This window comes from Heptranchias perlo, chromosome 5 (assembly GCF_035084215.1).
Source record: "Heptranchias perlo isolate sHepPer1 chromosome 5, sHepPer1.hap1, whole genome shotgun sequence".
In the NCBI taxonomy this organism is placed as follows: Eukaryota; Metazoa; Chordata; class Chondrichthyes; order Hexanchiformes; family Hexanchidae; genus Heptranchias; species Heptranchias perlo.
Window position 1 is genome coordinate 14,737,361 of NC_090329.1, and position 18,144 is coordinate 14,755,504.

The following is an 18,144-nucleotide window of genomic DNA, read 5'->3' on the forward strand; positions in this document are numbered from 1 at the left end:
CATGATTTTGATCCACCGGGACACTACCATGATTACAGGTTTAACCCTGAAAGGAGTATATATGTAAACAATGGTGGAAAATATCCCATTCCAAAATTGCTGTAGAATGAACATGACAACAATGTATAAAATTGTGCTGCATGTTCCAGTTTCTCAAACAGATGGAACATGTCCAGATCCCTGTTAGAGCTTCTGTACTTAATCACCTTTAATATAACAACTGTAACTGCAGTGGTGCAAGAACAATGATTTTTTTGTCATCCATCTGTTCTCGCAAACCTTGATTAATGGCTGCTGCCAGGTTAAACCCCTCTATTTAATCTGCAAGTTCAGTATACCACATTTATCTTTCATTAAAATTACTCCACAAGCATCGCTGTATGTGCCACGTTTTGATGCAATATTTAGTCACAATAGCTTATCAGATGGGTGATCATTGGTGTAATCAGGGATTTAAAATTTTGTCTGTGGTAACTTCAAACTGCGTCCTATGACTGCCCCTGTGCTGCCGCACACGGTGAAATGCAGGCCTCACACTGCAAGCTCCTCATTGTGGCCATGTTCAAGGGAAATTGAAGGGAAGTTGCTGAGGCAGGGTGGGAATTTTTGCATGCCAGCTAGAGAGAGAGGAGCAAGAAAGAATCAGATTCACAGTCACCCTGGACTCCATGTGCACTTTTAAGTGGCTATAAAGCTTGGTGGAGGTTTGGGAGTGGGCCGTTTGATAAAGATGAGGAAGTTTGTGTCTATATTCTGTTTCTTATCTTGCTGCTCTATTTTGTTGCTGCTATATCTGTAAGAACAGCATAACTGGACATGAAGCACACTAAACAATTGTATCTCTGACAAGTTAGCAGAGCTTCAACTGTCTTTAGCAGAGGCTTTTTCATTATGTGAGTTCGAATGTAGTGAGGTGCACATGGTGTGGGTGCTCCAGTTTCCTCCATCTCTGCCAGTCTACAAGCAACGGGATACACCTGAGCAAGTTTTTGGAGGAGTTACAATCCTGTTAGCATGAGGCAGTTATTTGAAGCACCTCATTTGTGCTCGTGCTTGTTATGCTGTTGTTATGCGTATGATCATAACAAAAGAACGAAGGAATGAGAGAAGAGACAGACATGGCAGGTAGAGAAATAATTTCTTCCTAGTCTTCCTCTCCTCTTTTCCCCCTCCCACCCAAAATGTGGTAATGTTTTTTTCTTTTTTTTCCCCTCCATCCTTGCCTTGCATATATTTGAGAGGAATGATAGCAGATCTGCTCCATTTACAGAGGCTTTTTTCCCTCTCTTTTGCAGGTACTTAGATTCTACCTAGTAAATTTTCCCACAGCTATACAGTTGAGATCGGTGGAGTACAAGTCAGAGGACATTGTGCTAAAGCTGTATACCTTGAGCATTGTCTAGTTTTGGTCACCCAAAACCTGGCAGGACACGAAGGGAAACATTCAAGCCCTGTAGGCAGTTCAGACAAGAGCCCAATATCACAGACCTCCGGGGTAATTTTAACCCCAAGAATAGGTGGGCTGGGGGTGGGTGGGTAGTAAAAATTGTTGCTTTCTTCAGCGGAGCTGCAACCCATCCCCAACGCACCCACTTCTGGACTTAAGCCAGGCACTTTTGGATGCGTGCGCACATCCGAAACCTGGAAGTCGGGTCCCCTATTAGTGCCAGCAGACAGATCGTTAAAGCGGCAATTTACCTACTTCAAATACTTCGTGTTTTTTTGTGATTCTGAACCTGAAACACATTCAACCATACCTGCATGGGTTTCCCATGGCTTCTCAAACCTGCCAGTGCAACGGAGGCGAGATTAATGCTGAAGTTGATTTGGCCCTTTAAACCTGTGATTGACACATCGCAATAAAAGCATTGCAGCTGGTCTCTCAGTTCTCTCAGGCAAAAGTTTGACCGAGAGTTCTTCTAGTGTTGAGACTCAGAGCTCTTTGTTAAGACAGCTTTAGGAAGATCAGGTTGAGGATGCAATGGATGTACTCCAGAGGACATCTGAGGAGGAAGATAATGGACAACCACATCGTGCTGTGTTGGGATATGCTCGTGCACAAGACAGAGGAGCGCAACTAGGACCTGGAGAACAGCAGAGGGGCCGATGTCGCAGGAGGCACTACCCATGTGAAAGGGTATACAGGCAGAGGATCTGCTGAGCTTCCTGAACCGCACTGAGGAGCAGTGCCTACGCAGGCTCAGATTGAGTTGTCGGGTGGTCGCAGACATCTGCAGCCTCCTTCAGGAGGTGGTCATGCATTGCCCATTGGAGTTAAGTTATCACTACCTTTAATTTCTTTACATCTGGACCATCCCAGGGCGCCACCGGTGAAATCTCCAGGGTCTTTCTCTGCATATAAGTGTATAAGACAGGTAACGGGTGGCTTGTTTGTCAGGGCATGATTACATGAACATCCACCGTGACGACATCAGCCAGACTGAGAGGGCAGTGGGTTTCACCACTCTGGCTGGCTTCCCATGGATGCAGGGTGCAATTGAAGGACTGTCACATGAGCCAGGAGTGTTCATAAACCGAAAGGGCTATCACTCTATCAATGCACAGCTGGTGTGCGATCACCAGAAGAGATTTCTGCAGGTGTGCGTCAGATTCACTGGCAGCTATCACGACTCGTTCATTTTATGCCAGTCCAACATTCCAGACCTCTTCCAGACAGGAGACAGACTTAATGACTGGCTCGTTGGAGAGAAGCGATACCCCCTGCAAACATGGATCATGACATCTGTGAGAAACCCCACCACTGAGGTATAACCGGTGTTATGTGACCACCAGGTGTGTCATTGAGCAAGCCATCGGCATGTTGAAGATGCGCTTCAGGTGCCTGGATAGATTTTGGGGAGCCCTTCAATACTCGCCAGCGAGAGTGTCCAGAATAATTGTCTTGTGCTGCATCCAGCACAACATAGCGCAGCAGAAAGGCTTACAGGTGGAGAAGGGCGCATATGCTCATCAAGCATCTTCTGCTGTAGGCAACATTGAGGAACAGGATGAGGAGGTAGAGGAAGAAAATAAAGATGGGGAACCCATCGCCAGAGCAACCGCGCTTGTTGCTGCCTGTGATGCCAGGGATGCTCTCATCTGTAACAGGTTCTCATAATTGGAGGTGCAAAATGAATAATTTTGAGATACTCCAGCCGCCTGGAACAGCCAGCACCACCACCAACTTCCTTCCCTTTGCACAGAACGGTCCTTCAACTATGCATACATCCTTTTCACACCTGAGTGTCATATCTTGACATTCATGATGAAGCAAATCAAAGGGCGACTTCACACTCTGGACGCAATAATGGCCAAGACGTGGAAGTGGTAATAATGAATAAATTTAATGTGCCAATACAAAAAAATATATAAATAAACATGACATTTTGTCAAACACCCTTGTGCATACCCTTGGTGAACTACAATTGCTTAACCTTGCGCTTTCTAACGCTTCTACGTGGTGCATCCCCTGTGGCTTCAGCAGAAGTAGTGGAAGATACCTGCCCTGACTACTGAGATGCCCTCTGGGCTTTGGAACCCTGCCAAAGACTGCTCCACCTGCACCTGTGCAGAGGCAGACTCGGCCATCGGGAGAGGAGGCAGCATTTCGGGTGCTGGTTGAGGGCAGGGTAACAGGTGAGATGTGGGAGCGCTTTGAGTTGAGTCCCCACTTCCATGTCCCCTTTCGCCATTATCCCTCTCCCGGGCCAGTGCCACATCACTTCCACCAGTCTGCTGGACAGCAGGTTGCTGAACAGATGTTCTGCCTTGTAAGGCCACAGATGAGGTATCTGTCCGTCCGTTTAAGGCGTCAGACATGTTTGTATCCAGAGCCTTCACGGCCGTTGTCATGGCCTGCATAGACTCATTTGAGAGCCGTGCTTGAGGCTCGATGGAGGCTCCACTCTCTCCATTGCAGACATTCTTGCACTTACCTGCGACAACAATCCACAATTATTGGAGCTCCTCCATCCTCTCCGCTATTGTGGATAGTGTGCCTGGCACTTTTTCCAGTACATTGCAAAGCTGAATCTGTACCTCAGTCATTCTTCTCAACGATGGCACCCACGATTCAGCATCTGTGTCCAGCTGAGCAGAGCTTGGAGAGGAATGTGCCCCCCGATGCATACTCTTCATAGCGGCCCCTGCCATCAGCGTGTGCTTGTGCTCACTTGAGTGGTTAATCACCAGGTGACAACCCAACTAACTGTCTAACAGGACCCACTGCAGTGTCAGTATCTGTTGGCATGTCCTGTAACGGTGCACCCTTAGAAGGAATGAGCTCCTCTAAGGATTCAATGTCTTCCATCTCGCCTCATTCTTCTTGAAGTTGTGAAGGGCCTGGAAGACAACAAAGCAATATTAAGTATTCATCGGAAAAGTGACAATCTTTCCAATGACCATACTGAGGTCTGTCACAGTTCACACATTGATTTTATCAATGAATCATTTGTGTGAAAGATGTTAAAGTTCTGCCATCTGCTGGTTCCCAGTCTCTCCGTCTCTGATGGCTAGGGATGCAACTGTCCCATTATTTCCATGGCCGTCCCCTCTGCATCTGTCAGCTGCACTATACGTGGGGGCCCACCTCCAGCCCTCATCCTCTCTCTTGTGTTTTGCACTCTCCTCCTAGGGGGAGAAAGAACAGACCTATGAGTGACTGAAGGTAACATTTTCACCTGATGGATGCATTGCTTTGGGTGAGGCTGACAATTAAACAGATGCAGCAGAGGTTGACTATCAGACATATGCATCACATTGCATCAGGATTGGGGTGAGTGGCAGTGGTGGGTGCATGAATGGGGAAGTGAGGAAGTGCATAGAAAGTGAAGGATGGTTGATGCTGAAACTTAACTGGGTGTGAGGAGTGATGCGATGAAGTAGGCGTGCCAACACAGTGAGGGGGTTGGGTGTGGTGTTGCACAACACAGGATGTGGGTGAATCAGCAAATGTACTCACTCTTGCTGACCTAGTTAGGTCATTAGAATGCTTCCTGCACTGCTGCCAAGACCTGGGCGCCATGCTCTTGCTGCTGACCTCTTGTTCCACCTGCGGACCTCTTATGCCACCTCGAGCCATGCCTTTTTGATGGCCAAAGCAGGTCTCTTCCTCCTATCACTTCGGTATAAAACCTCCTGCTTCTCACAGCAGCCAGTAATACCTCAAGGGATGTGCCCGAGAACCTGGATGCTGCCTTTCCTCTATGTCTTTCCATATCTGTTTTTCCCCCTTTTCTCCTTCAAAATCCATTTTTGCATTGGGTATTTAAATAGTGGACTTCAGATCGCATCATGCGCAGCTTGGAGATGTGAAAGCCGGAAGTAAAATTAAGTGCCTTTAATTGAGTTGCGATCGCACATTCCAATGCGCTCAAATTACTTCCAGGTTTCCCATGCGGTTATTTACCCTTTTGCTCAATTCCTGGCTCCATGCTAAAATCATGCCCCTGAGCTCGGACGGTAGATTAGAGCAACTTGCGCTCTGGCCTTGAAAGGTGATTAAAGCAGAACCTTATAGAAAGGTATGCAATGTATTAAATGGTACTGTAAAGGTAAATGTTCAGCATTACTTTGATGTAATTAGTCTTGAGGTACTTGCTCTTCCAAGACCCTTTTGGACAGCATGATTGGGTGACTGTAGGCATTTTTGTTTTAGATGGATGAGCTAAATGGTAGTCTTAAACTGTACACGATGAATACAGATAATTATACAGGAATTTTAAACTGTTGGTCACAGCTTTATCAACTTATTCTCCTACTTCACTGATTTTGAAATTGAACTTTTTCGATCCTGGACATTTTTAGTATAATTTAGTTAAGTGCCACACTACTATCTTGAATGAGTGACAAAAGAGAGCCAGTCCCTCACATTGTAGTTTCACTTTGCTAGGTTCCTATTTTCTTTGTCTGCATAAAAGTTGATTAGTGCTCGTAACTTCAAAGTACTGTATTCAAGTAATTAACTTGTAAAATGTCCTAAAATAACTTCTGCCACAAATCATCTGATAGCAGTGATTGTTTAAAGATTCTAGATAATCTAGAATACAAGCTGATATTAATAAATCCTTGGGTAGTGTACATAACAGCAACTCTTGCGATCAATTAAATGTGGCAAAGACCAACATGAAAGTGGATCTTTGCCGTATCCATTTAATGTCTGTTATTAATCCTTACAAGGATGTTTCCAGAGGAATACTTAATCAAATGATGAGAGCAAAGAGCAGGTGTTCCTCCATCTCAAATGCTTTTCCGTGCTCTTTTTAAAATGTCTTGTAGTTTCCCTGGGAGAATATGCTGGAGCAAATTGCTAGGGGGATGCAGTGTCTTCATTAAAGGGAATTGCTTACCTTGAGTGAGTTATTTTGTATTTTTTTTTTGCAATTGTAACCACTAGTGTAGAAACTGGAGGTGTATGAACTATGGATATTCCTTTTCAGAGAATGGATGGCCTACTGCCTCGGCTGCAGTGAAATCCACAAGTGTAACGAGTCAGAATAGCTAGGAATGGTCCACCTTAATGGCAATATTGAAGACTGTTTGAAAGTCCCTTTCCTGGTGGTTGCTCTACATTTTCCGTTTTATTTCTTGTAATCAAAATCCTGTGGATTTCCCTTTACGTGGGATTGATTTAGAACCTAGGCTGTCAGTGATTACTTTCAAGGTTTTTGGGGAGTTCTTTATCCAGATCAGTGAAACTATCCCTTATCTTAAGATAATCATAGACGAGGAAGGCCATTTGGTCCATCTTAATTGATCCATCCAGAAAGACCTTGAAGTTCCTGGCTTATAGCATCCAATTGTTTGTTAAACTATTCTAGGGTTTCTACTTCCAGTGCTCTTATCTGAAATTCTATTCCATACATTAGTCACTTGAGAAGAATTTCTGGATATCATTCCCAAAATTACATTTTACTAGTTTAAATCGTTGCCCCCTTATTCCGATCTTGCAGTTTAATGTAAAGTAATACTCTGCATTTACTTTTTCCATTTCCTTAAATAATTAGTTTCACACACCATTGTTTGAATTGAAGAATTTTTAAAAAGCCTACCTTCTTAACTGTTAAGCATGTGCTAATTTACTTCATTAATTGCCACCTAATTAACTCCCCACTCGAGAGTCAAGCATTCTGTTTTTCCTTTCTGCAGATAGTTGATGTTTATTAAAAGGGAATTTTCTCATCCAGGATTTCTAATTACAGTTTTAAATGATCATTAAGCCTGTGCTGAAGGGGAATAGTTTTCAAACCTTCTTGGTTTAAGCTATTGTATATTATTTTTAATTTGTAGTGGTGGAATCAGCAGGACTTGGCCAATCTATTGCAGATGGACCTATCTGCCACTTAAGTTTTTTTAAAATCTGTTTATAAACTGTTTTAAAGTGAACTATCAAAAGCCTCATTTGTGTCATTTGACTGGATCAGTACGCTAACATTAAAGACTTTCAGAACAAAATAATTGAAGTTCCCTTCTAAAATAGTGATTTTTACCCCCCCCCCCCTTGAAGGTGGTGATATAATTGCAACCTGTTACATGAGGCTGAGGACATATATTTACGCAGCTGTGTAGTGAAATCACAATTTGCTATGATCTAGTAATAATAGAAATGTGGATCTCTGGATTTCTAGTATTTTCTTGCTAGTGTGTGTTTTCTAGCATTTCCAGGATTCCACCCCCCCCACCCCTCCCCAAAGAGTTTCCTTTCTTTAATCTTGGGTATTTACTTTTCTGGTTCTTTAAGACTGACCCACACTTTAGTTTGGGGAGGTTAGCTTAGTGGATGCTGCTATGTTGAATTTAGTTTCAAAACTCTGTATAGAAGTTGTTAGAGCCTGTGATTAAGTTGGCTTTCTCCCATTGATGCTTCCTACATACGTATCTTACCTTCTATCTACCTGCAGTTTGGTTCTCTTGTCCTTCTGTTCTCACTTTTGGCTTGAAGGACATCAAGAGAAATGGCGTAAGTTTTTTTTAAAAAAACTTCATTTTGATAGCAAATTAAATCTTTGGTCGCAAGATTCTTGAATTCATCCCAAATTGATTTTAAAAATAGGATGTATGGTGTTTAGCTTCTCTCTAATTCAGAGAAGGCTTTGCTAAACTTATACACCTCTCCCCAATGCTTTCCCCTGATGGTAATTGCAGTGGAGTTTATGCAAGGCGTTACAAGTGTGGATGACTGTATACAAAAGTGTGGAAACTGTTGACAAAAATACAGTGGGAGTAGAGATTCTGAAATGGAAAAGAGAACATTAGCTCTCTCCCAGCCTTAATGGACTTAGCTACAAATGGGGGGGAAATGTTATTGATGTGAATATTCATCTATGAACCGAGATAAGTATTTCCACAACATTAGCAATGTGTCGGAGTGTGCGTCGTTGTATATGTTTGAAATTTGGAAATAGCTTTTTTAAAAAAGAGTTTTATGTAATATCAAAGTACACATTCGAATCATTGGTAGTGAAAATGAGCCAAATTTATACTGCAGGATCATTAAGAGGACATGCACACTGGTAAAGATTTAAAAGAAGTATAGGAGCAGAACGACTCAGATATACAAATCTTTTAAAGTGGGAAGAGCAGCTGATAACTTTAAAAAAAAAATTAAGCATAAGGTATCCCAGTTTTATAAATAGGAGTATAGTGTACAGAAGCAAAGGGGTAATGCTGAATCTAAACAAATCATTGGTTAGGCTGCAGTTAGAATTTCGTATCCAGTTTCGGGCACCTTACTTTAGGAAAGATGCAAAGGATATGGAGAGGATACAGAAGAGGTTTGTGGAGATGAGACCAAGGTTGAGAGGCTTTAGTGATGAGCGACTAGAGAAGCTGGGGCTCTTTTCATTAGAACAGAGAATGATAAGAGGAGATCTGATGCCGGTTTTCAAAATTGTGAGGGAGTTTTGATAAGGTACATTGGGAAAAGTTATTTCCACTGATTGGTGAGTTGGTAATTAGAGGGCATTGATTTAAGGTTATCATCAAAAGAACAAAGGGAGGGATTAGGAGAATTTTTTTTTATGTAGATGGTTGTTGGGGCATGGAATGCCCTACCAAAAACAGTAGTGGAAGCAGATGTCATAACTTTTTTAAAAGGGAAGTGAATAAATATTTGAAAAGGAAAAAAATTGAGCTTGGGGAAAATGGCAAGGAAATGGGATTAAGTGGACAGTTCTTTCCTGAAGCTGGCACATACCCGATGGATCAAATGGCTTCCTTCTGTATTGCAAAATTCTATGGTACAAACAGTTGATATGACTTTGCAGTTAATTTTGGAGCCAAACCCATTTTCAGGCTCTCCCTCTGTCAATTTATTTGGCCATTAGTTGGATAATTCTAGATTGTTAGGTTTCCGTAGCTATCGGGAAAGGGTGGGGTATATTTCAATTGCCCCTTTCCTTTAGCTATGCTGAAAATTGTTCTGATGAATGCAATAATTCATAGTGGAGTTTGACTTTTTTCTTGGTGGGGAGAAGGAGAAGAGACTTTATTCTCAAGTTAATTGTTCTGATCCATTTTCATACAAGAAATAGATCCCCTATTCTATCTTTTTGTGTACCAAATGAAATCCTAGGCATAAGGTAAGAAGGGACAGTTTCTTGAACTGATAATTGTAATATAGAAGACACTGTACAGCAGTACTTTATCTAATAAATCAGCCCTATTTTAGGAAATGCAGAACTGGAACATGAGAGAATTATCTATCATTTTGTCATGCCATTTGTTATTTTTAAGGTGAAAAGTTGTCTCAGTCCAGTGGCGCTCTGCTGTGTGTCTCTGGACAATATGTAGCAGGTGTGGAGCATAAGGGTAGTGGCTTCACTGTGTCAGTTCCAGCCCAGGATTGTGATTATAAAAGGATTCACGCTGTGCATACACAGATGTCCTTTTTAATGAAAATTCCAAGGGTACAGCATTTCTAAAAATCTTACTTTTTAAATCATTAGGCACCAGCCATCCTGAAGTCTGCATAACATGTGTAACTTAGAAGTTCACTTTTATTTTCCTTTTGGTGAAAAGGTATGTTTTACCAATTTATTTTTGCCCCTAATCCCCCACATCAGTGCCTCACACACAGTGAGCTAGAATTTGTCTGATCTATTTCAGTGCTGTTGGGTGTGCAACAGCAGCTTGGGAATATACTCTTGTTTTTTAAAAAAAGGAAAAACATGAAGTGAGGGCACATTTAACTTTAATATATCACATTAAACTTTTGTGCATTTTGAAATGCACCATGCCATTCATTTTAAATTGCTGATCTTGAGTGAAAAATTGGTGAGTAACTGTTGACACTAAAGTCATCATTACACGTCATATATGTTGTCCTCAAATATATGCTATTTGACCTAAATTTCAACTTCAGAAATACTGCATTGGCTGTAAAGTGCTTTAGGACGTCCTGAGGTCATGAAAGGTGTTATATAAATGCAAGTTCTTTGTTTCTTTCTATTACATAATTTAAATTTTAGTCAAATTTCTGTAGATATATGTTCCTTAAGGATAGATTAACATGACTGGGAAAATTCTAAGCAGACTAAATAGCAAATAATTGCCAAGCTAATTAGTCACGAGATTAAAAAGTTGTATACAACAAGTTTTAGAGTTGTGCCATCCAAGGCTGCTATTTCACAAGATCACAACATAAATGCAGATGAAGGCCCAACATTTAGTCCAACTTTGTGTGTGTGTGTGTGTGTGTGTGTGTGTGTGTTCAGCAAAAAGTGTGGATACACTGGGTTAGAGGTTCTAACTTGCTCTGTGGCTAGCTCTAAAAATGATTCACAAATACGAGGTTATATACTTTAATTTTAATATTTCTGAAATTGGATGAGATGATTTTCAGTAATGTGGCAAAATACCCCTTAATTGGATGTTACCTTACAGAATATATATAATTTCCTTATGTATTAAATTTTTATGGTCTTCAACACTTGAAAGTTTTTTTTAAAAAAAACTGAGGCATGAGTGCTGCCACTGAGCAAAGACTGACTAAATTTTAGTTGGTTTTATACAATCCATCTGTTGAGGATAGAGTTTTGATTAGAAAGAAAATGCAACATTTTTTTTGAATAACCAAATGGCAGGCCCAGTTAAACAAGGTATTTGGTGATTCTTCAAGATGTTGATGGAGCTGTTGAAGGCTAGAGGAGGTGGCTGAGCTTTTTCTTGTTAGAGATGGCCATTATCTGGCACTTAAATGGTGCACTGGTCAGTTGAAGCCTGGGTGCTACCCAGATCCTGTTGTAAGCTAGCTTGGGTGGCTCCATTTTCAGAGAGATAAGCTGTGAATGGAGCTGAAGACTGTAGGATGGTCAGTGAATGGCCCCAGTTCTGACAGAGGGAAGCTCACTGATTAACCAGATGAAGATGGTTAAGCCAAGGACCCTGAGGTGCTCCTACAGTCATGACCTGAGAGCTGCTATGATTGACCCCTGACAAGTACAGCCATCTTCCTTTATGTTGGGTATGACTCGAGGCACTTAACGGTTTTCCATTTTGACCCCAATGACTTCAATTATGCTAGGGCTTCTTGGTGCCATGCTAGTATATAATGCTGTCATGATATTGAGGGCAGCAACTCTCCTCTCTCTCATGGCATTCAGCTCTTGTGTTCATGTCTGGATCAAAGCTGTGATCAGGTGTGACAGAACCCGAACTGGTGAACAGGTTGTTGGTAGGTAAGTGCCAATTATAGCACGATCAATAAGTTCTAACGAATACAATTAAAAAACGTCCGTGTAGTTACAAATAGAATAATTGTTCGACACATAACTAGTTTTATGGCCACCAAACCGCCAATGTAGTATTTTATTGATAATTGAAAAAAGGCTGATTGGCTGGTAATTGGCCAGGTTGGGTTTATCCATATTTCAAAAGGGAAAGTCACGCTTGACCAACTTTATTGAATTCTTTGGAGAAATAAGAGTAGACAAGGGTAATGTAGTAGATGTAATATATTTGGATTTTCAAAAGACCTTCGATAAGGTACCGCATAGTAGACTCATGACTAAGGTCAGAGCATGTGGAGTCAGGAGACAGGTAGCAGAATGGATAGCAAGCTGGCAACAAAACAGAAAACAGAGATGGGGTTAAGGGTAATTACTCAGACTGGCAAAAGGTGGGAAGTAGTGTTCGACAGGGATCGGTGCTGGGACCACTGTTGTTCACAATTAACGTTAATGATTTGGACTCGGAAACGGAAGTACAATTTCAAAATTTGCGGATGACAACAAATTGGGAGGTGTAGTTAATACAAATGAAGAATTTGAAAAAATAGAGGAATGCATTACTAAACTTGCAGAATGGGCATGTGAGGTGGTGCATTTTGGTAGGAAGAATGAGGAGGCTACATACTGCTTGGATAATAAGTCTAAATGGGGTAGAGGAGCAAAGGGATCTCGGGGTATGGATACACACCACTAAAAGTAATGATGTAGGTTAATAGGGCCATAAAAAAGCAAACCAAGCACTGGGGTTCATTTATACAGGGATTGGACTGAAAAGCAGAGAAGTTAAGTTCAACTTGTATAGAACCTTGGTTAGATCACACTGTGCAAATTCTGGTCTCCATATTATAAAAAGGATATAAAGGCAATGGAGAAGGTGCAAATAAGGTTCACAAGGATGATGCCAGAACTATATACTTATCAGGAAAGACTGAACAGGCTGTGGTTCTTTTCTGTAGAAAAGAGCAGGCTGAGGGGTGACCTGATAGAGGTCTTTAAGATAATGAAAGGATTTGATAGGGTAGTCGTAGAGAAGATGTTTCCACTTGCAGGGGCGTCCAAAACTAGTGGTCATAAATATAAGATAGTCACTAATAAATTCAATAAAGAATTCAGGAGAAAATTCTTTACCCAGAGTGGTAAGAATATGGAACCTGCTACTACATGGAGTAGTTGAGGCAAATAGCATAATTGCATTTAAGGGGAAGCTAAATAAGCAAATGAGGGAGAAAGGAATAGAAGCTTATGCCGATAGGGTTAGATGAAAAGGGGTGGGAGGAGACTTGTGTGGAGCATAAATGCTAGCATAGACCAGTTGGGCCAAATAGCCTGTTTGTGTGCTGTAGACTCTATGTAACTATCCTCTTTTGTGGATAGGACACACCTGTAATAGTTTGGCTAGGGAACAACTAGCTCTCATGTATAGGTCTTCAGCACTACAGTCGGAATGTTTTCAGGGCCCAAAGCCTTTGTTGTGAGCAATGTACTGAAGCTGCTACATAATGTTATATGGAGTGAGCTGAATTGGGTGGATATAGGTATCTATGATGGTAGCGACCCCAGGAGGCAGCTGAGCAGGCTTGTGCACGTGGCACTACTGGCTGTTAATATTTGCAAACACTTCTCTTGTCTTTGCATTTGTGTGTTGGGCTTCACCATTGTTGAGGATGGGGATGTCCATGGAGCCCCCTCCTGTTAGTTGGCTGATTGACCCCCACCATTCTCAATTGGTGGAGCTACTGCTGTGGGACTGTTTAGCTCTGCTGCTGTTGGTAGTAGCCCTCTCGTAGCTGTGTGCCTCATTGTAAGGTGAGTAGTTCTATATTAAACTAAAGATGTCTAGTGACCAGATTTTAAAACATTTTTATTTGTTTCTTCCATCCATACAATGCTTGCAAATGCTGTTGCTGATTGAAAAACTTTGCCCATTTATACATTTTTAAATAAACTTCTGGCATGCCCTTCTACATTCCTGATATGAATCGGGGTTGGTTTTCTGGCTTGGTGATGGAGGGCCAAGGGACGTGCCAGGCTTTGCGGTCAGAGTGTGGTGGTATACAATGTTGCTGCTACTGATGTCACGCTATGCTTCATGGAGACCCAGTTTTGGGCTGTAAGATTTGTCCCTGATCTCTCCCACTTAACATAGCGATCATGCCACACTTTACAGTGGGCATGAGACTGTAGCAGTCACTCCTAATTTTATCATTGACAAATGAGTCCGATACTCATTTACTTAATTTTAACCAATTGTTTAATTATTTTTCAATCGACACAGTAACTGCACTGATAAAACCCGCTACATTAATACTACATTGGTGGTTTAATGACAGTATAAAATTGGTTATCCATGTAATTTTTCTATTTGTAAATATCATACAGTACAGGAGGCGGCCATTTGGCCCATCATGCCCTTTGAAAGAGCAATCCAATTAGTTCCACTCCCCTGCTCTTTCCCCATAGCCTTGCAAATTTTTCGCCTTCAAGTATTTATCTAATTCCCTTTTGAAAGTTACTCTTGAATCTGCTTCCACCACCCTTTCAGGCAGTGCATTCCAGATGATAACTCGCTGCGTAAACAAACTTCTCGTCTCCCTTCTGGTTCTTTTGCCAATTACTGTAAATCTGTGTCCTCTGATTACCAGTCCTCCTGCCAATGGAAATAGCTTCTCATTTAATCTATCAAACCCTTCATAATTTTGAACACCTCTATTCAATCTCCCCTTAACCTTCTCTGCTGTAAGGATAACAATCCCAGTTTCTCTAGTCTCTCCACATAACTAAAGTCTCTCATCCTGGGTAACATTCCAGTAAATCTCCTCTGCACCTTCTCCATATCCTTGCCATCGTTCCTAAAGTGTGGTGCTCAGAATTGGACACAACACTCCAGCTGAACCAGTGATTTATAAAGGTTTAGCATAACATCCTTGTTGTTGTACTCTATGCCTCTATTTATAAAGTCCAGGATCTCGTATGCTTTTTTCAAAGCCATATCAACTTGTCCTCCCACCTTCAAAGATTTATGTATGTGAACCCCCAGGTCTCACTGTTCCTTTGACGACTTTAAAATTGTACCATTTAGTTTATATTGCCTCTCCTCATTCTTCCAAACAGGTGTTTAATTATTTTCAGGTTGTTTTACAAACAGGAATTTCTAGGAAAAATCACATTTGCCCAAAGGTCATGTAACAACATTAATCTAGAAGGTTTTGCCAGTGGGGACATTTGCTGATTGTGATTAATTGGACAGCCCTGTTTTGTTAACTAAGTTTGAAGAGTGTAGAAAATGCTGTTACAGCCCTAAAAATCAATAGAGGGCGAAGTGTACAGATAGTCACAAAGGAGACTGTTGTTTGGTCTGTTTAGCTTTTGAGAGCTGAACAATAACCTAATTGTAGGAAGTGAAATTCTCCGGGAAGAAACCAAATTGGATTTTTTTTTCCTTTTCAAGTTCTGTTTTCAACCGACACCAAGGCCCTGATATTAACTTGGTGCTGGGAAGGGAGCGGGGGTGGGATGGAAACCCGGAAATAAGGGTTCCCCACAGGTCCTGTCGAATTTAACAGTAGGACCAGTTTTAAAATTTTTCAAAAGGTTTCCCGCCTGATAGCCAGCTTGATTGACAGGCTGGCTGCCTGTCGCGTGGGAAAGCAGCCGGTGAACGGATGGAAAGTACGTCAGAGCTTGGGGGTGGGGGCCTATCGCAGAGGGAGTCGGATATCGCCCGGGGTGGGGTGGGGGGGTGGGGGGGCTAGGATAGGGGAAGTCTGAGATGGGGAGGGGGGGTGTGGAGGAAATCTGAGATTTCGGGGGTGGGGGGTGAGCAGTCTGAGATCGCGGAGTTTGTAAAGAGGTTAGCTTGGTGGGGCCGGGGGAAGAACTCCTGCTCCTCCTGACCCACAAGCAGTGATTTAAATGCACTGACCTCGTGGATCCGGCACTTCTCGCCTGCTTTATCCTGCCAAGAATCCTGCAGCCTGGGAAACCCGGCCTCCTTGGGTTAAAAATAAAAGTGGAGTCACGCAGTCTCCTTAAAAGATTTTACTGACCGACCTGCCTCCTAAGAGCGGGTTTGTCGCCCGCCCTCCGACCTGCCTCCCTTAAACCCGGAAGTGGGCGCCTTGGAGCCTGGTTACGTTTGCACTTCAAAATTCTATTATTTTAACTTCCCACCTGCCCCCAACCCACCCGTTCTTGGGGAATAAAATCTCCACCCCCCATATCTTAAACTCTCCAGTTGTGTAATGTAATGCATTATATTTCAATTGGAACAAAGTGTACAAAGGGCTAGTCACTGAATTCCTTTGTCGGCAATGCTTTCAGAGTTCAACGGATGGCACTTAAGGCAAATCCAAATAATTTTTTTTTAAATCACTTAAAATTGCAAGTTACTCTATAGTAGCATCAGGCTGTAAAAAATTAATGGAATTTTTAAAGCTTAGATAAAAATAATTATTCATTCTTCCAAATCAAAAACCTTTTCATTTCCTAGAAATATAATTTGAAAAAATGCCATGTAAATTTGAATGCTAAAGAACCTTTTCTGTGCAATTAGTTCCTGTCACTTCTTTGTACCAGTAAATTATCTTTTTCACAAAAGACTATTTAAAATGTAAGTAATTGAATTCATAAAATTGGAAAGATCTAAAATAAATTTTAAATCCATAATCCATGACACTTTGAGTCAGTTTTATTTGTTGCAGGGAGTGAAATTTCCCATGTAATTCTAAAAGATGCAAGAAATTCAATGCAATGAATATGTATTGAAGCATGAATAAAATATGTATCAAGCTGAGAATAGTCCTTATTGTAATATAGTGTGTAAAGTAGATATACTGTGATATCTTTTTAAAAAAAAACATTTTTCTATTGCAGCGCTTTTGTTCCTTTGAATATTCCAACAAGTCAGAACTCCACAGAATGGGAAAAGGTGAAACTTTTATTTGAGGAACTAGGAAGCAGCCGTAAGTAGAAAAATCATTTCGTGTTGGTGAATAAAAGGAATTAGTGCGAGGGTTTGGGAGGAAAATGGGGGTTATCAACATTGCATTTTTAGGATTTTACTAACCAAAAGCAAGCCCTCGCTATCTACAGATTGTATTATTAAACAGTAGATGAAAATCAATGCAGCAGATTGCACTTGATTATAGAATTTTTAACTGCCACCTCCTTGGATACAAAAATAATAAGGGACACACTGCTTCATCACTCACTAATGCTCCTAATAATACCTCACCTGGATCAGGATCTGTAACAAATGTGTGTGAAGTTTAGCTTACCCCAGCTTAGCTCTCATTAGTGAAGTGAAGATCTACTGAAGACAAGTGTGGAACCAGAGCAAAGGGAATGAAAAAGATATCTTGTCATCATTAAAGCTGTCAATCATCTGTATAGATTGTCAGTTACCATGGAATTGCACCCCCTGATGTGTCGGCAAACTCAAAATTGATTAGCCAGTCTCCTGCCCATGATTAGATTTAACTGTTTCGAGTGGCTGAGATGGAGTGAGCTGTTTTTCCTCATTTGCTAACAATTATCGTGATCAATTTCAGAACAAAGTGAGCAGTTAATCAATGTCTTAATTATAGTGTTAGCGTGCAAAGATTACTTTGTCTCATTGTACCCAGTTTACTTCTCTAGATAAAAGTACTGACTTAATACTCTTCCAATTCTGGCCTCCTGTGTATCCCTGATTTTCACTGCCCCACCATTGGCGCCCGTGCCTTTAGCTGCCATGCCCTAAGCTCTGGAACTCCCTCGCTAAACCCCTCTGCTACTCCACCCCTCTCCTCCTTTAAGACGCTCCGTAAAATCTACCTGTTTGATCAAGCTTTTGGTCACCTGTCCTAATATCTCCTTAATAAAAACAGAAAATGCTGGAACTACTCAGGTCAGGTAGTATCTGTGGAGAAAGATAGAGTTAACGTTTCAGGTCGATGTCCTTGAGTATTTTCAGCATTTTCTGTTTTTATTTCAGATTTCCAGCATCCGCAATATTTTGCTTTTGGTCTAATATCTCGTTATGTGGTTTGGTGTCAAATTTTGCCTGATAACTGTCCTGTGAAGCACCTTGGGACGTTTTACTACGTTAAGGGTGCTGTATAAATGCAGGTTGTTAATGAATTTGCAGCCCCAGGTTATTTTGTTAAGAGAACTGATTTTAATCAGAGAAATAAACATTAAAACATCATAGTCATTTTTGTCAACACTTTATTTCACGTGCATATGTACATGACTTATTTATAACCATACATTAACTTTGCCAAACACCTTTTTTATTTCTGTTCATATGTGATTTAAGATTTGACTATTAAGATCACTAGATGTTAGTGGTGCACCAAGGGAAAGAATCTACACCAAAGAAAGTTGTTTTGCAGTTGAGGATGGAGAGGGGATAAAAATAAGCCCAAATAGAAGGGTG

At 41.3% G+C, this 18,144-nt stretch overlaps 1 protein-coding gene across 1 annotated transcript in view; it reads left to right on the forward strand.

Moving 5' to 3' along the window:
• The window catches only part of lmbrd1 (LMBR1 domain containing 1), a 212,174-nt gene that overhangs the window by 74,220 nt on the left and 119,810 nt on the right, over positions 1 to 18,144 (forward strand). The window contains exon 6 of the mRNA XM_067984036.1: positions 16,599 to 16,687. Coding sequence (XP_067840137.1) covers positions 16,599 to 16,687 — 89 coding nt within the window. The remainder of the gene's footprint in view (positions 1 to 16,598; positions 16,688 to 18,144) is intronic.